At 43.1% G+C, this 18,835-nt stretch overlaps 1 protein-coding gene across 1 annotated transcript in view; it reads right to left on the bottom strand.

The window, feature by feature from the left end:
• Positions 1 to 9,971: 9,971 nt before the first annotated feature.
• Positions 9,972 to 18,835, bottom strand: part of LOC137504840 (kinesin-like protein KIF16B) — a 96,516-nt gene continuing 87,652 nt past the window's right edge. Inside the window, exons 13-14 of the mRNA XM_068233431.1 lie at positions 11,162 to 11,269; positions 9,972 to 10,127 (exon numbers count right to left, since the gene is read on the bottom strand). Of these exons, the coding sequence (XP_068089532.1) occupies positions 9,972 to 10,127; positions 11,162 to 11,269 (264 nt within the window). The remainder of the gene's footprint in view (positions 10,128 to 11,161; positions 11,270 to 18,835) is intronic.

Below are 18,835 nucleotides of genomic sequence, written 5' to 3'. Positions count from 1 at the left end.
TTTTTCGATATCCTACTGTTTTATTTAACCTCCCTGGCGGTAAGCCCATGCTGAGCACGGGCTATGCCGCCGGGAGGCACCGCTCAGGCCCCGCTGGGCCGATTTGCATAATTTTTTTTTGCTGCACCTTGCTAGCTGCGTGCAGTGCCCGATCGCCGCCGCTACCCGCCGATCCGCCGCTATACGCGTCGCCGCAGCCCCCCCCTCAGACCCCGTGCGCTGCCTGGCCAATCAGTGCCAGGCAGCGCCGTGGGGTGGATCGGAGTCCCCTTATCCCCCTCTTTGAACGGGATCTCCTGATCTCCGATCGCCGGCGGCTATCAGAGGGGCTGGGGGGATGCCGCTGAGCAGCGGCTATCATGTAGAGAGACCTCGTCTCGCTACATGAAAAAAAAAAAAAAATTTTAAAAACGTATTTGCTGCCCCCTGGCGGATTTTGACAAACCAGAAGGGTTAATATTTAAATCTAGTTTTTAAGTTTTTACGGTTTCATTGTCTCTGCTCAATGACACCTTCATTGCAATATGCTAGAGCTCAAATCTATGAATTGTTGACCCTTTTTATCTCTTCCCTGCTCTTAGAAGCCATTTACTGACAGAAAAGTGTTTTATGGCTGTAATTACTTATCAGTGAGGGTTATGCTATAGTCCGACCCGGTCCTGACCCAGACAGAAGCTGCCACTTACATACCTGATGTTTAACTCCTTCAGGCAGAGAAAGAAAAAAAGGAACACAGCAAAGTTATTTGTGTGCTTGGCACTGTAGATACACATGTCTATCTCATCATGTCACATGTCACCTCGGGTATCCTTTAAGAAGGCAAATTTACATATGTCAGATCAGTCACTCCCAAACAGGGTGTTCGATAAGGAGCTTGTGGGAAGCCTGATCAGACACTTTAAACCCAAGTACTGAAACAGGTTGTATGATTTTTGTAATGACTGTATATCTGTATATAATATACAGTTATGAAGCTCAGCAGGGGCCAACTTGTGAAAGTATATAACCCATGTGACAGATTTTCCACATAACCGCAAAAACCAAACCTCCATTTCCATTAAAAAAGGACACTATATGTCATGCATATATAAATCTTTTTGTAGTATAATTAAAACTACCTTTCCAGTTCAGTCCACGGCCAGCTAAGATTTCCTATACCAGCTGATTTATGCTTTCTTACATACATAACATTCCCATTGTTTTATATTCGTACCAGCTCCAATTTTTTTTCCCTGTCCCATTTTTGTCTGGAGTGAGAGAGTCTCATACGCAGGTTGAACTCCAAGTGCACTACATCACAGATCAGGGCATCATATTTAAAGGGACTCCGAGCACCTCTCATGGGCATGCTTTTAAAGAGACTCCGTAACAAAAATTGCATCCTGTTTTTTATCATCCTACAAGTTCAAAAAGCTATTCTGTGTTCTGGCTTACTGCAGCACTTTATACTATCACTGTCTCTGTAATAAATCAATGTATCTTTCCCCTGTCAGACTTGTCGGCCTGTGTCTGGAAGGCTGCCAAGTTCTTCAGTGTTGTGGTTCTGCTATGAACTCCCCCTTCCAGGCCCCTCCATGCACACTGCCTGTGTGTTATTTAGGATTAGAGCAGCTTCTCTCTTATCTTTTACAAGCTGGATAAATCCTCCTCTGAGCTGGCTGGGCTTTCACATACTGAAGAATTACAGACAAGGGCAAAGCTGTTTGCAGGAAGAAACAAGCAGCCTGAAACTTCAGTGCATGAGAACAGGGGGAAAGAAACACACAAATGATCTCTTGAGATTCAAAAGGAAGGCTGTATACAGCCTGCTTGTGTATGGATGTATTTTCTATGTGTGGACATACTGTACATCAACCTACTTCCTGTTTTGGTGGCCATTTTGTTTGTTTATAAACAAACTTTTTAAAACTGTTTTTAACCACTTTTAATGCGGCGAGGAGCGGCGAAATTGTGTCAGAGGGTAATAGGAGATGTCCCCTAACGCACTGGTATGCTTATTTTTGTGCGATTTTAACAATACAGATTCTCTTTAAGCCAGATGACTTCCAACAAAGTCGTGCTATGACCCCTCTGGAGGAGCCTTTTGCAATGGCCATGCGTGTCACTTCCTCTTCCTGCTTCATTCAGTGATGCACTTCTCTAACAGAGAAGACAGGAGTGACCCGGAAGTTAAAAGCCAAGATGGCAGCCACGATTTTTAAATTTTAAATCGAATGAAAACTATTTGGTGTAGAACGGCGATAAAAATGGAGAGCACAAGCTACAGAAAGGTATGCATCTTTAAGTACTTTGCAGTACTGTTCGGAGTCTTAAAGGCATACCCACGAGAGGTGCTCGGAGTCCCTTTAAGCATACTTAAATACAAGTACACTAAGGAAACGCATTTAGTATAAACAAAAAAGGGTTGTGTACTGCACAAGATATGCTTATTTGCAATCAATACTGATTTGAACGATCTGACTAAAGTCCCATACACACCAAGACCCCCCCCCCCCCCCAGTGGTGCTTAACCCTAAGACCCCCCCGCACCATAGTAATATCGGCCGCCGGAGAGATACAAAGAGGGAGCACTTCTCTTGTGCAGACTGGCCGCGATTGGAGGAAGTTACAGGACGCGGTACCTGAGCTGCGGGCAGCGGAGGACGGCGGAGTGGGAGCGATCTGTGTATATGGGGCTGGTACACTTTAAGAAACATTTATAAGCTAAACTTCCTTCTATGCCAACATCATCTGAACGATTCACTCTTATCTGAGTCTGCTAGAGACGACAGACAGACTAATTGGTAGTCAAATGAGATCTGAGCCTTTCATGACAAGGAAGAAGGGCCAATTCTATGCCATCTCCTCATTAAGTGTGTTTCTAAGCACAAATTTGCATCTCGCCACACTCATTAGCACCGTGCCACTATGGGATATAATGAAACCTATAATTCTTGTATGCAAAATTGGGCAAATTTGCTAAATTACCTTCCAATGGGTTATTCATTAAGCTGGGGACTTGAACATATTCAGAGGATGAAATATTGAAAATAAAGTATTTTTTATGCTGGATATATTAAATTAGTTATGGAACAGAAAATAAATATTATAATGGAAGCTGAAACTTTCATTTTACTCGAATATAGCAATGTAGCATTTCACAAAGTTCGGTCTTCACAAACATGCAATGTAAAAATATGTTGCATGTACTTATGAGGGCGATAAATCTGCTGTATTATCTACAGTTAAACCACTCTATAGTTTTAAACAAATATTTTAGGCTAGGTTCACATTGGGACATTGCTTTGTATTTCTTTTTTTTCACAGGAACACAACGGAACAAAAAAGAAAAAAATCCCAGACATTACGGCTGCGTTACATCACATACAGTGAGGTACAGGGAAGCATACAGACAATGAAGAGTATGCTTCCCTGTACTGGTTAATGTGTGTGTTTAGCAGTAACTCACTGCAGCAGTAAGTTACCATAACGAAACACATTACACCACAACGCCAACGTCGCACTGTGAACGCCGATAGACTTATTGCAGTGTGTTGTTCCGCATTGCAATGCCTCCCTAACATCCCACTGTGAACATAGCCTCATACTTAATGTTCATCTCTAAAGAAAAAGCTGGGAGACAGGTTTTAATTGTATGTATATGCTGTTAAGAAGCTTGCATACTTACAGTTAAAAACAAGTTCTGTTACTAAGTACTTGCATGGGTGTTTACCATACATTTGTACATACAGTTGGGTTTCTATTCCCTTAAAGTGGATCCGAGATAAACTTTTACTCATTGCATAATTGTCTTCCTTTCATATAGTTTATAGGGCATTCCTCAAGCCAAATACTTTTTTTGTTTTGTTTTAATACTCTAATTCCCTATAAACTAAACAAGCCTCGCCCACAGCTCCTTTTGTGCCTTGGCACTGTAGCAGCGGCTTATGGGAGCTCAGTCTGGGCAGGAGGAGGAAGAGGAGGTTACTAGCCGTTGATTTCAGAGGCAGAGGGAAGGAGGAGAGGGGACGGAATTTACACACAGGCAAGCTGATGGCATCTCCAGCCCGCAGCCTGTGACAATGTGACAAACAGAACATGGCTGCCCTCATTGTATCACAGGAATAAATAATCAAACTTATGATGCGGTTTGCAGCTAGATATGCTGTGTAAACTATCTAAAATTTAGATAGAATATATAGACAAGTTACTTGTTATAGTTAGTTTTTCATCTCGGATCCACTTTAAGCTCAAATACAAAACTATCCACTCATTTCTTTTGTATTTAGACATCCAAGTAATTATTAGCCTGACAAGCATCAAATTACAACATTTATTGTGACCCGGAAAAGAACTGTCACGTATTCTGCCTCTTCATTATTTACCGCCTCTTAATGAATGTCATAATAACGTGACCAGTGGTCGGAGAATGCCAGGAATTACGTCATCCCCTGCCCGGCGTAGACACGATAACAATACTCTAATGGATACATACTGTCTTCTCTTGTCAACATTCTTCAGGACACAGAGAAAGCAGAAAAGACAAACTCTCGCTCTTTATGCTTGAAGGAGCTCTGTGTAAAATGTGCTCTCACTTGCATCCACAAGCAATTTGGAAATTGCTTCTTTCTAAACAGTGCTGCTAATAGCTGCTCAATATAATATCCCATTCTAAGAGCAGACAAGGCTGCCTTGCTCAGCCCGTTCTCTTTGCACCATTATGGCTCTCCGGGTCAATCTAGGTTTAAGAGACCGGAGACGGTATGTAGAAATTCAAACAATGTCTGAACAACACATCAACAATGACAAGTAATTTGTGAGGGAAAAAAGTGTGTGCATCCTGTTATGGATTGAGCACTTATCTCCATACATAGCATCAAATTATTGAGGTGAATAACCAACATAAAAAACTGCATTATCAACCTCTCGGACTCAGCAAGCTAAACGCATTATGTGTTCTTTCTCAGAATATGGTTCTTATTAAATGCTGAGCCATGTTACACGGCTATCCTATAGGAAAGTATACAGCGGGCTATTCCAATTTATTTATACACAATCATAAGCAACCACTGATGAGGTAACAGAGGATAATGGATTCAGTCATGTGACAGAGGACTGCCCTTACTCACAGAATGGGAACACAGGAAGTTCTCTCAACAACAGCATATTGCATGTCGCTTTCCTCGCCTTCTAAGTAATGTGTGGATGCCGGTAGCTTTTCTGTAAAGGGGTCATTTCTGATTGGTTGCATTATTTTACATCATCACTCAAGCAAGTCCATTCATTATTATTAATATTATTTACATAGTGCTAACATCTTCCATATTGCTTATAAAATTGTATATTTTATATATCTGGAACTCAGGCAAGTGGAGGTCTCAACTAACCAGCATGCCCGACGGGGATAACGAGGACTGTGTTTTGGGAGGTGTTTGCGGCCTTTTAAATACTCACCAAGCCTCCAGAGACCTTTTGCAGCGCAGAGGCGCTTGGCTAGTAAAGCAGATCCTTTTGTTTTCTCCATTTTTTGCCTGATGAAGCAGGGTTGTGACCTGCGAAACACGTTGCAATTTGGAGCACTAAATAAATATTATTTATTTGAAAATAACTGTTCTTAGTCTGTTTGACTACGAGGGAGGCAAGTCCACCTAAACTTCCCCCTTTTAAATGGATTTTTAGATGTTTTTACTCTATTTGGCGCCTCTGTTACAAAAACTTGCATCCAGTCTAGTCCACCCCTGGTGGAGGGGTATATCCCCATATTTTTCCTATCTACAGAGAGCGACTTCTTAACCTGAGTGGGGTCAGGTCATAATTCTCCCCACCTGCACCATCAGTGGTTGCCTGTGTGGTAACCCACTTTTGTGAGTATAACCCTTGTTGCTTTTATACACTATCCATATAATTGCATTAAATACTACACTATATTGGGCTCTCGGCCTTTTATCTTCCTTATCCAAGAGTCTTTCTCTTGCTCCTAGTAGCTTCTGGATTTTGTGCACGGGGGAAGCTGGAAAGCCGATAAGAGCAACAGGAAGGCTGCAAGACGTTGCTGGAGGTTTGGTGAGTAGGAGTAGAGGTTTGAGCTTTTTAGGCCGGTAGCTCAAGCAACTGGCAAAGCACATGTATCAGGCATAAGGCGATCCCCGCTGGTGCCGGATACCAGAGACTCTGCTGTAGTGGGGAACATAGATACATGCATGAGGCGTTCAAAACTCTGTACAATTGAGAAATCCAGCAAAACCGTACAAATCCATACATTATTGATGTGTGGTTTGAGACATCATCAATACTGTTGCAAGTTCATAAAATAAAGTACAGCAGAACAGGAAACACACGGAGGAAGACAAGGAGGAGGCCCCTGCCCTTGGCAGTTTACAATCTAGTGGGTAGTGGGTTGGAGACATTAGGAAAGGAGACACGAGGTTAGCGGATAAGGCAGTGAGCCTCCAATGTTACCTATAGCAAATTATAGGCCTGTCTAAAAAGGTGCATTTTGAGAGTACATGTCAAGGTTTTCAGGCTTGAAGCATGACAGACAAGCTGTGGGAGAACGTTCCAATGGAGAGGGAATGCTCTCTTTTGAATTATTATCAAGAATAATGACTGTGGCTATGTAAGCAGTAAAAACTTAAGTCCTTTTACATATTTAGTATTTTTTTCAGGACAATCTAGGTTTCTGTGAGTGTCATTTTTTTTCAAAAATGATTTTACTTTATTGGCATTTTTTAAGGGAAAATTGGACATAAATGCAAAAAATACACTTTTTCCCCTTCCAAATTTTCATGACAAGTGCTTTTTCTATTAAAGACCCCCAAATACAGTCTTTAGCTCTTTCTGGTTAAAGAGTAACTGTTAGCCCAAAAAATCAAATTTAAATCTCTATTGCAATGTGTTAAATAGTTTGTAAGGGAGCCAAAAAGGCAATGCTGAAGTTAAAAAGCAATCTAATTTTTTTACTGTATGACTATCATTCAGCCTTTTCCCCAAGCTCCTAAGGAGGACGCAAGGCCGCATACCAGATACTGCAGAGCATTCAGAGCATGCCCATGTCTGCCCGACCCCCCACCCCCCCCCAGGACCAGGTGCCGATGTCTGCCCGACCCCCTCTCCCCCCCCAGGTCCAGGTGCTGATGTCTGTCCGCTCCGCCCCCCCCCCCCCCAAGAGCCGATGTCTGTCCGACCCCCCAGGACCAGGTGCTGATATCTTCTCACCCCAAAAAGCTGACGCGGAGAGAGAGCGGGAGCGGAGTACATCTACACACTTCCAGCGCCACCACCGCAAGTTTGCCTTGTCGCCGTGCATCTCTCTCCTGCTCGTGATTCTCTCACATGTGACTCGTCGGCTGAGCTGCAGTGGCGGCGCTGGAAGTGTGTAGATGTACTCCGCTCCCGCTCTCTCTCCGTGTCAGCTTTTTGGGGTGAGAAGATATCGGCACCTGGTCCTGGGGGGTCGGACAGACATCGGCTCTTGGGGGGGGAGGCGGAGCGGACAGAAATCGGCACCTGGTCCTGGGGGGGGGAGAGGGGGTCGGGCAGACATCGGCACCTGGTCCTGGGGGGGGGGGTCGGGCAGACATGGGCATGCTCTGCATGCTCTGCAGTATCTGGTATGCGGCCTTGCGTCCCCCTTAGGAGCTTGGGGAAAAGGCTGAATGATAGTCATACAGTAAAAAAATTAGATTGCTTTTTAACTTCAGCGTTGCCTTTTTGGCTCCCTTACAAACTATTTAAAGAGACACTGAAGCGAGACTAAATCTCGCTTCAGGTCTTATATATAGCAGGGGCACGTGTGCCCCTGCTAAAACGCCGCTATCCCGCGGCTTAACGGGGGTCCCTTCACCCCCAACCCACCCCCCGCAAACCTGGGTCGGAAAAAGGTCGCTGGAGCTGATCTTCCTGGAGGCAGGGCTAACGGCTGCAGCCCTGCCTCCAGTCGCGTCTATCAGACGCGCATCGCCGCCTCTCCCCCGCCCCTCTCAGTGAAGGAAGACTGAGAGGGGCGGGGGAGAGGCGGAGGTACGCGTCTGACAGACGCGCATGGGGCAGGGCTGCGGCGGTTAGCCCTGCCCCAACCAGGAAGCGCACCCCCGCTGCTCGGAGGGGGTTTGGGGGGACAGGGACCCCCGTTAAGCCGCGCTATAGCGGCGTTTTAGCAGGGGCACGCATGCCCCTGCTAGCTATGAGGTCTGAAGCGAGATCTATTCTCGCTTCAGACTCTCTTTAACACATTGCAATAGAGATTTAAATTTGATTTTTTTGGGCCAACAGTTACTCTTTAAAAAGATGCTTCATATGCCTCATTCCATTACTTTCTGGGCAAATAGCAGACCATTAACCAGGGCATGGCCTTGTTTTTAGGCAGACAATTTTATTTTCTAGCGTCACTCTTCCTTTGCAGCTTGAACAGCAAAGAAGCACCACAAGGGACATGATTTAAAAAAAAAAAAAAGTAGACAACCAGGGCTTTACCAGAATGTGTATTTTGTGTCCTTCAAATTTTTTTGTTGTTTTGCTGGAATGTTCCCAAATGGGACCATTATTTTGAAAATTACAGTTTTTTCACATGTGGGATGCAGTTTGCTGATAAACATTAATTGTTTCTGACAGATGTCAGTGCTATAAAACACTGTAAAAGTATTCTTCAGCTTTTCAATGATGTCACATGTCTTAATTCATTGATAATTGAGCATGTAGCAGGTATTATGACTATTAGGCAAAGTTGATAGGCACTCCAGTGAGGATAGACGTGTGCTAGGCTGATATAGTGCTGCAGTCCAACAGCACCCCAAACAGGAAGAGCAGAGATCAACAGCACCATGTAGATGTATTTAAAGCGCTTTATTGCATGAAAGATATAAAGCCCAGGTACCGCGATAGACGCTGTTTCGGAGGTATGATCCTTTCTCAAGCTGCTTGAGGAAGGAGTATACCTCCGAAACAGAGTCTGTCGCTGTCCCTGGGCTTTATCTCTTTTATGCAATTAAGAGCTTTAAAGGAATACTATCGATGTATGCATTTATTTTTAAATGCTGTATGTTGTAGCACACATTAGGGCAAGTACTAGGAGCAATTTGATTCCTGACACAGCTGTTCCTCTCAGCTGTAAAATCCTCCGTCAGTTTTGGCGTCAGTGTTGGATACAAAATGTATCTAATACTGAGCTCCCAGAGGACTAGACCATGTCTCTGCAAAGGAGAGTTGCTATCAACTCCTCAGTTTATTGTTTAATTATCACCTTGCTGAAAGAATCTTGTTGATATGGTGGTAAGGGGTTAAAGATTCTAGCAATGTGTGTTTATTATCTTTGCTTCTCTTTACTGATAAAGATACTAATAATCCTAATTGTAAACAGTGGTCTGCCCCTCTCAGCAGCTTGTAAAGTGGATGCAGCCTGGAGTGAATCACCTCAAGCAGGCAGCCAGTCTGAGTGTAAACACAGACTAGTGTTATAGCTTGTTATATTCCAGCAATACTACAGCTCATTTAGTTACCTATTACCACCTCAGATCAGCCTATTTCTCCTCATGTCTGCTGCATGCTGTGAGTGACACAGTGAAATATATTTGTGAGCTGTATGACAGAGTAACCAAGCAGCTCAGGGTGACCCAAACTACTATGAGCTGTGTGAGAAATGAATTTTTAAGCAGGGATAGCGAGAGAGAGACCTGGGTGGATAAATAAAGTGCCCCTAGCACTAGTGGTAATGTGTACACTAATATAGAGTATTAAAAAAAAAAGTCGTTTCAATCGATAGTATTCCTTTAAGTACATCTACGTGGTGCTGCTGATCTCTGCTCTGCAGGTATTATGCCTGGCATGCACGTTTGGATTTTAACATGGCAGTTTTTTTCTATTTTATTTTCTAGCATCATTCTTTCTTTGCAGAGTCCTAAATGTTTTTGAACAGCAAAGAAGCACCACAAGTCACACCATTTGTCACTTTTTTTCTGCATATATATGCTTTTCTTGGAGTAGGTGAAAAGGTTCTCTCAAATCTCAATATCCTCACAAACAGATTGGCCAGTGTTTTGAGGCGTTCCACCAGTTTCCAGGATGAAGGACGTTGTAATTTGCTTCTGGCAGCTCAGAAACATGCCGCTGTTGCCAGCCTTTTTGAAAATGACGTACAGGTTGTACACTGCCAGCTGCAAAAGGTAGATCCCAACCTTTTTATACAACGACTTGGTTTTTCTCAGCACCAAATATGTAGCAAGCATTTGGTCAGGAAGATCTGCTGCACTCATGCTTATGCTTATTGTAGTCAACAATGGCCACCGGTTTCTGTGACTCTTGCCTGTTAGAATTGTGGTCATCATCACAGCATCCCTCTTGTGCCTGTACTTCAGAACCAGGAGTTTGCTGCTTTGTCGACTTCCTCCAATTCTTTTTTTTCAACCTTGTCCAGAAGGGCTTTTTTGTTTCACCTCATTGTCCCGCAGGCCACAGTATGAGCTTCAAAAAGGAATTTGAATAGCGACACACTCAAATAAAAATGAGCAAGGTATAGGTGGTACCCTTGATTCAGTAAGGAACTCATGAGATGCACAACAATTCTTCATTAATGCCAATGTATTCTGGATGCCTCTCAGGTTTTAGTAGGTAGGTAGATAGTCTCCCCCCTTATACATGCGACACACGTGTGTAGCCTGCGGCGCTTTCGTACAGTTCCAGAAAATAAGCAGCCTAGGCTAATACATAGCAATATATATCTACAGGAAGTGTTTCTGATGCTGAAACTTACTGTAAACGTGGGAATACTGTATAGTTAACTGCATTCCACTACATGTCATTACGGTTCCTTTTTAATGAATCTACATAATTTTATGAAAAAAAAATTACTTCTTACAGGTTTGTCTACTTGTTCAGAGCCACCTCTCCACCTTTCCCAAGCACAGCCTTGGCAGTGGCTGTGGCAGACACTTACCAGAAACAAGAGAATCTTGGCCCTTATAGACAGAACTGGGAAGCTCATTCTGAGAAATTCATTTATAGAATAGATCACTGACATGAACTGCAGATTACAGTCATTAATTTAAATAACAGTAAAAAAAAAAAAAAAAAGTAAAGTAGTAGACCTTAGCTTTCTCCTGGAAAGTGTGCAGTCTGTGCCATGATATCCTGAAATAACCACCTTGTATAAACCTAAACAAGACTGCATCTTAAAATATATTTTCTGTACCATTCCCATGACAGCACCTTCAACTAAAACATGCTGGGCGGCAGCTGTAAGCTTCCAAAACAGACTGCTGAAATCTGTGACAACTTCATCAAGATAAAAGGAAAAACACTAGAAAAGGGTGAAGAAAGACTACATAGGCATTACACCATAATAGAAATACATTTTAGGGGTTGGGGGGGCACGGGGCATAACTTAAAAAAAGGCTTCAGGTAATTTGGGCACCAGGGGAAGCTACAAGCAGAATATAGGCAAGACTGCTGATATTCTACTACTGCTTTCACACCTACTGTACAGGATCTTCTCAAAAAATTAGCATATTGTGATAAAGTTCATTATTTTCTGTAATGTACTGATAAACATTAGACTTTCATAGATTTTAGATTCAAATACACACAACTGAAGTAGTTCAAGCCTTTTATTGTTTTAATATTGATGATTTTGGCATACAGCTCATGAAAACCCAAAATTCCTATCTCAAAAAATTAGCATATTTCATCCGACCAATAATAGAAAAGTGTTTTTAAAACAAACAAAAAAAAGTCAGCCTTCAAATAATTATGTTCAGTTATGCACTCAATACTTGGTCGGGAATCATTTTGCAGAAATGATTGCTTCAATGCGGCGTGGCATGGAGGCAATCAACCTGTGGCACTGCTCAGGTGTTATGGAGGCCCAGGATGCTTCAATAGCAACCTTAAAGAGAATCTGTATTGTTAGAATCGCACAAAAGTAAACATACCAGTGCGCTAGGGGACATCTCCTATTACCCTCTGTCACAATTTCACCGCTCCTCGCCACATTAAAAGTGGTTAAAAACAGTTTTAAAAAGTTTGTTTATAAACAAACAAAATGGCCACCAAAACAGGAAGTAGGTTGATGTACAGTATGTCCACACATAGAAAATACATTCATACACAAGCAGGCTGTATACACCCTTCCTTTTGAATCTCAAGAGATAATTTGTGTGTTTCTTTCCCCCTGCAGCTATCTTCCACAGAAGTGTCAGGCTGTTTCTTCCTGCAGAGTGCAGACAGCTCTGCCTGTATGTAATTCCTCAGTATGTGAAAGCCCAGCCAGCTCAGAGGAGGATTTATCCAGCTTGTAAAAGATAATAGAGCAGAGAGAAGCTGCTCTAATCTAAATAATACACAGGCAGTGTGCAGAGAGGGGCCTGGAGGGGGAGATGCATCACAGAACCACAACACTGAAGAACTTGGCAGCCTTCCAGACACAGGCTGACAAGTCTGACAAGAGAGAGATAAGTTGATTTATTACAGAGATGGTGATAGTAGAACGTGCTGCAGTAAGCCAGAACACATTAGAATAGCTTTTGGAACTTGTAGGATGATAAAAAACAGGATGCAATTTTTGTTACGGAGTCTCTTTAAGCTCATCCAGAGTGTTGGGTCTTGCGTCTCAACTTTTTCTTCACAATATCCCACAGATTCTCTATGGGATTCAGGTCAGGAGAGTTGGCAGGTCAATTGAGCACAGTAATACCATGGTCAGTAAACCATTTACAAGTGGTTTGGGCACTGTGAGCAGGTGCCAGGTCATGCTGAAAAATGAAATCTTCATCTCCATAAAGCTTTTCAGCAGATGGAAGCATGAACCCACTTTTGAACCAGAAACAGCGGCAGAAGCGCCTGATCTGGGCTACAGAGAAGCAGCACTGGACTGTTGCTCAGTGGTCCAAAGTACTTTTTTTCGGATGAAAGCAACTTTTACATGTCATTCGGAAATCAAGGTGCCAGAGTATGGAGGAAGACTGGGGAAAGGGAAATGCCAAAATGCCTGAAGTCCAGTGTCAAGTACCCACAGTCAGTGATGGTCTGGGGTGCCATGTCAGCTGCTGGTGTTGGTCCACTGTGTTTTATCAAGGGCAGGGATAATGCAGCTAGCTATCAGGAGATTTTGGAGCACTTCACGCTTCCATCTGCTGAAAAGCTTTATGGAGATGAAGATTTCATTTTTTTCAGCATGACCTGGCACCTGCTCACAACTGGTAAATGGTTTACTGACCATGGTATTATTGTGCTTAATTGGCCTGCCAACTCTCCTGACCTGAAACCCATAGAGAATCTGTGGGATATTGTGAAGAGAACGTTGAGAGACGCAAGACCCAACACTCTGGATGAGCTTAAGGGCTGGTTCAGACGGGCGTTTTTTGTGGCGTTTAACGCAGCGTTTCAGACGCAGCGTTTTTTGGGATCTACTGCCATCCCATGCAAGTGAATGGAAGCGTTTAGAGCTGGCTTTTGCAGGCTTTCATGAAAGCCTGGCAGTAGATCCCAGCGTTGTGTCTAGTCTCAAAAGCAACATGCTGCTTTCAGAGGCAGTAAACGCGAGGAAACAATAGCAGAGACCAGAACTGCTAGCCTTGAACGCTTTTCAAAAGCTTTCAAAAGCTAGCTTTTAAACGCTGGCGTTTAAACGCTGGCGTTTGAAAGCAATGCCAAGCAAAAGCTCAGCAGACGCCCGTGTGAACCAGCCCTAAGGCCGCTATCGAAGCATCCTGGGCCTCCATAACACCTGAGCAGTGCCACAGGCTGATTGCCTCCATACCACGCCGTAGTGAAGCAGTCATTTCTGCAAAAGGATTCCCGACCAAGTATTGAGTGCATAACTGAACATAATTATTTGAAGGCTGACTTTTTTTTTTGTTTTAAAAACAGTTTTCTTTTATTGGTCGGATGAAATATGCTAATTTTTTGAGATAGGAGTTTTGGGTTTTCATGAGCTATATGCCAAAATCATCAATATTAAAACAATAAAAGGCTTGAACTACTTCAGTTGTGTGTATTTGAATCTAAAATCTATGAAAGTCTATGAATCTATGAAAATAATGAACTTTATCACAATATGCAAATTTTTTGAGAAGATCCTGTAGCCCTATACTAATTCTCTAACCATAGCTATTTCCTAATCTAGCACCTACTGTAAATCCTATGCCTAAAGGTGGGCATACATCAGGAGACTTGTCAGCCGATCGACCATCCGATTCGATTATTATAATTGAATCGAATGAAAATTGGTACCGCCATGTGCATGCCCAATCGACATTGCGACCAGTTTTGTGCCGAGTATGTCGTTCGGACATGGAGCAAGATCTCGGGCCATTGTCGATCGCGTGTGAAGTGGTAACGGCAAGCCATAAACGTGACAAAACCCCTGGTGCTGTTTCTTGTGTGCATGGATACATTACCTGTCTTGTGTCGCGGTGCCCATCAGTCTTCCGAATCCACCACTCTTCCATTACCCCTTACACGCCACCGGTGACGTCACGCACAAGCTACGCCGGTGGGGTATCTAGGGGCTAAGGGAAGAATGGCGGATTTGGAAGTCGGATGGGCACCCCTACAAAGGAAAGGCAATGTATAAATGCACACATACCTGAGAAATTTCATGCTGAAACTGATGGGGATCTGCCTGTGGTGTATGGCCAGCTGACAGATCTCTCTCTGAGCAAATTCAATTCAGATTCAGAGAGAGTTTTGTCTCTTGGTCAATCTGCCCATCACTAAACACATCACTTAATACCACCAGTTTATTTGGGCTTCGGCTATTGCAGGCACTCACATGCAGCCCCCCAATTCCCTGCTTCGGCCACAGAAGCTATGGGTCTCCTGTAAACTCTACACATTAGAAACTTAAAGGACACTGAAGTGAGAAGAGAATGGAGTTTGCCATATTTATTTCCTTCCAAACTATACCAGTTGCCTGGCAGCACCGCTGATCTGTTTGGCTGCAGCAGTGTCTGCATTACACCAGAAACAAGCATGCAGCTAATAATGTCAGAAACACACGATCGGCTGCATGCTTGTTCAGGGTCTATGGCTTCATGTATTAGGGGCAGAGAATCAGCAGGACTGCCAGGAAACTGGTATTGCTTAAAAGGATATAAATATGACAGCCTCCATATACCCCTCAATTCAGTTGTCCTTTAACTCAAATTCTAAAATCAAAATGATTAAAAACTGCCCTCAATAGACAAGTAACTGATAAGTTCGCTATGTAAAAATAACCAAAGAAATGGAAGTTTGGAATCGTTAAAAAAAAAAATTGCAAAATATGATCAGTCTAAAGTGTACATACAAAACTGACTTGACAGGACAGGACAGGACCAGTAATATACACCTTTTATGTGTGAACCAAGCCATTGGAAACTTATATAAAACTGTAAAAAAAAGCAGACAGGACAGGACTGGGCACCTATTATGTGTGAAACCAGCCTCACAGTAAAAGGGGAGTTGCATTCCCGTCACAGCAGGAACGCAGCACAACAGGATTGCAATGCCGCATGTTACCCACCCGTTGCGTCGCTTACAGTGAAACATACAGTAAAACAAAAAACTATGCTTCACTGTACTGTTAGCACAAGCGTTCTGCTACAAGCCCACTGCATGCAGTGCGCTGTGATACCGAGCTCTGTCAGACCCCACCACAGCGGCCGTACTGTGAACATTCCGCCTTACAATGCGGCCATTATGACACACCGCAAGTCTCAACTGTGAACCCGGCCTAAAGCTCAACTCAAACCAAAACTAAAGTTAATAAAATGCGGACCCGCACACAGGTTGTTAAGTGCAAATTACAAGTACTGATGTAGACACAGCATTTTCAGTGTTAGAAATAAGTTTCTAACAGAACCTGAGGTAGTGCGGCAGGGGGGCAATAGGACATAGAGGCATGTTCCCTGCCTCATGATATGCCTCTGTGTCCCCACACCGCTGCTCTCTGACCCCTCCCCCACACTATAACACCATGAAATTGGCGACAATTTTTGAGAGCGATTCCCTGCTCAAAACGCCCACTGGGGGCTTTCCTGCAGACTTTCTCAGCTGACTCTGCTTGGCCGCACCCCCTACCGCTCCCCCTCCTCCCTGCACGCTGAGAGAATCTCTCTCCTTCCAGGGTCGTGACCCCAGAGGTCACAAAAAAGAAAGTGGGCCCTAGCAGGCCAACGGAGCGGCTCAGAGCGGCATGTATGGCGGCTACCTGCTCCGCCCAGCCCCCCGGATCAGGTAGCCTAGTTTTTTTTTTTATTTTATGTGCCCACCTCGGGCGCTCTTTAAAGTTTTGCTTGCCAACTACCAATACAGACAAGTCCCCCTGCATTAGCAGTTTTTCATGAAAAACTTGAATTTCATGCACATTTTCTGCATTCCCATTAAAGAGAAACTCCAACCTAGAATTGAACTTTATCCCAATCAGTAGCTGATACCCCCTTTTACATGAGAAAAATAATGCTTTTCACAAACAGACTATCAGGGGGTGCTGTATGACTGATTTTGTGCTGAAACCCCTCCCACAAGAAGCTCTGAGTACCGCGGTACTCTGGGCAAACTGCCACAATGTAACAATGTTCACAGACAGGAATTAGCTGTTTACAGCTGTCTCTAATGCTGGGTACACACGATGAGATTTCCCGTTCGATTTGCGGATCGATTCGATTAAATCAAACATGTTCGATTGGATTTCGATCGTTTTTTTCATGATAGGTATGCAAAAACGACGGAAAAAACGATCAAAATCCAATCGAACATGTTTGATTTAATCGAATCGATCCGCAAATCGAACGGGAAATCTCATCGTGTGTACCCAGCATAACAGCCAAAACAGCTAGGAGCAGCTACATAACCTGCCCACAGTAAAAATGTCACCATGTAATAAATGTCAGATTGTAAATCGGGGAGAGGAATGATTTTACAATGAGCAAACACTGACTAAATCATTTATACATAATTATGGTAAAAAATGAAGCACTTTTTTTACTACATTATTTTCACTGGAGTTCTTCTCTAAGTTGTATTGAAACACAAATCGCACATCTCAGGGGGAAAAAAACAAAACAAAACAGACCTGTTGTCTGAATTTCAAACACAGCAAATTTACAAACGCAAATTTGCACAAAATCACAAATACAAATGTAATGTCACTGAGATACGTTACATCTGTGGCACGGGTGTTTTCACAATTTCTCGAACTGCACACAAATTTTAATCCTGCCTAAGCGAATATGTTTACAGGTTGATCAGCTTTTACTGTATGTTATGCTTCAAAACATGCCAATAATGTAAGAATTGCAATTGATAAAATTAAGAAAAAACAACAGACATAAATATGGCACTCCTATACGTCATCCGTTAGAAGTCACTACCGTGCAGACAGGTGAGGCCTATGGCCGGCCATCATGTGCCACTACCAGCTATTGATGATCCACTTCTCGCCATCTGCTGATGAAGGTTATCAGCACACACTGAAGACATAAGAGATGTGGATCTCATCTGACAAGTGTGGCTGCACTTACAATCTGACAGCTTCCCAGATACTGGTGTGAAAACAACTTGTCTAACAACACCGTACATTTCACAGCGCAGGGAAAATGCCAGACATTATGACACTTCAACACTGACTGTATATATGAATACCTAAATACTTATTTTAAAAGGAGGGAGAGGGAGGACAATTGCCTCAGCTTGAGGCCTCTTGCACACAACATGCGATTCCGATTTTTTATCTGTCTATGGGCCGCAGGAAAAAACGCATATAAAAACGCATACCTGCGTTTTTAAAAACGTTGGTTTTGTTGCATAATATTCGGACGCATGAAAAACGCACATAATGAAAATCAATGAGAACGCAATGGTATGCGTTTTTATATGCGTTTTTCCCCAAAAATATTTTAATTTTATTGCTGTATTTCCGCTTCCTGTTGTCTTCCTAGTGATCTGCATACATGGAAATATAAAAACGCATGGAAAATGTATATGCGTTTTGTATATATGCGAACCGCAAACGCATTAAACAGCACGCAAAACGCACCAAAAATGCACAAAAACACACACGTCACACAATGTTATGTGTGCTTCCAGCCTCAAAATGAACCAATCAAATGCATTGGTCCATTTCCAGCACGCATAAATTTGCATAAAATGTGTTGCAATTATTAGCATCTCTTTGGCCACCCTACATGGCACATGGAAAGCGATACATATATGTTCAGTACAAAAACTGCAAACCAGCAAGCTACATTTGGAGCAACATTATATGGTATGGATATGCAGCCCCACCTCCAGAATACATGCATTAGATACACAACCTACTTCAGGGATGTGGCCTATCAGAAGCCAGTCTCACCTTTGTGATATAGGTACACAACATTCATTCTGAAATGAGTGGTATGGGTATATAGCCCAACCTCTGGACAAGTACTGTGCCCCTCCTCCGGAATAGATGCCACAGGCATAGAGTACTTGTAGAGTGGGTGGGATGGGTATGTGACTCCACTTTTGGAATAGGCTGCGAGGATCAATAGTCCCACCTCTGGCATGGGTAGCATGATATACAATCCCTGACTCTGTAATAGGTGGCATAGGTAACAGACCCCAACTCTGTAATGGGTGGCATAGGTACAAGATACCACCTCCTACATCTCTGCAAAGAGTTGCATCCGGACATCTGAAATAGGTGGAATGAGTATGTAGTCCCACCTTTGGACTGGATGTTAAGGATACACAGCTCCATCTATGAAATGAGTAACAATGGTACATTCCCACCTCTTGAATGAGTGGCTTGGGACAAGATCCCACTTTAAAAGTAGGTGGCATGGGTATATGATCTCACTTTTGAAATTGATGATATGGATGATGATGACGGACAATATATTCAATA

Source organism: Hyperolius riggenbachi, chromosome 4 (assembly GCF_040937935.1).
Source record: "Hyperolius riggenbachi isolate aHypRig1 chromosome 4, aHypRig1.pri, whole genome shotgun sequence".
Taxonomy (NCBI): Eukaryota; Metazoa; Chordata; class Amphibia; order Anura; family Hyperoliidae; genus Hyperolius; species Hyperolius riggenbachi.
The sequence above is the reverse complement of the archived record's forward strand: the minus strand, read 5'-3'. Positions and strand labels throughout refer to the sequence as shown.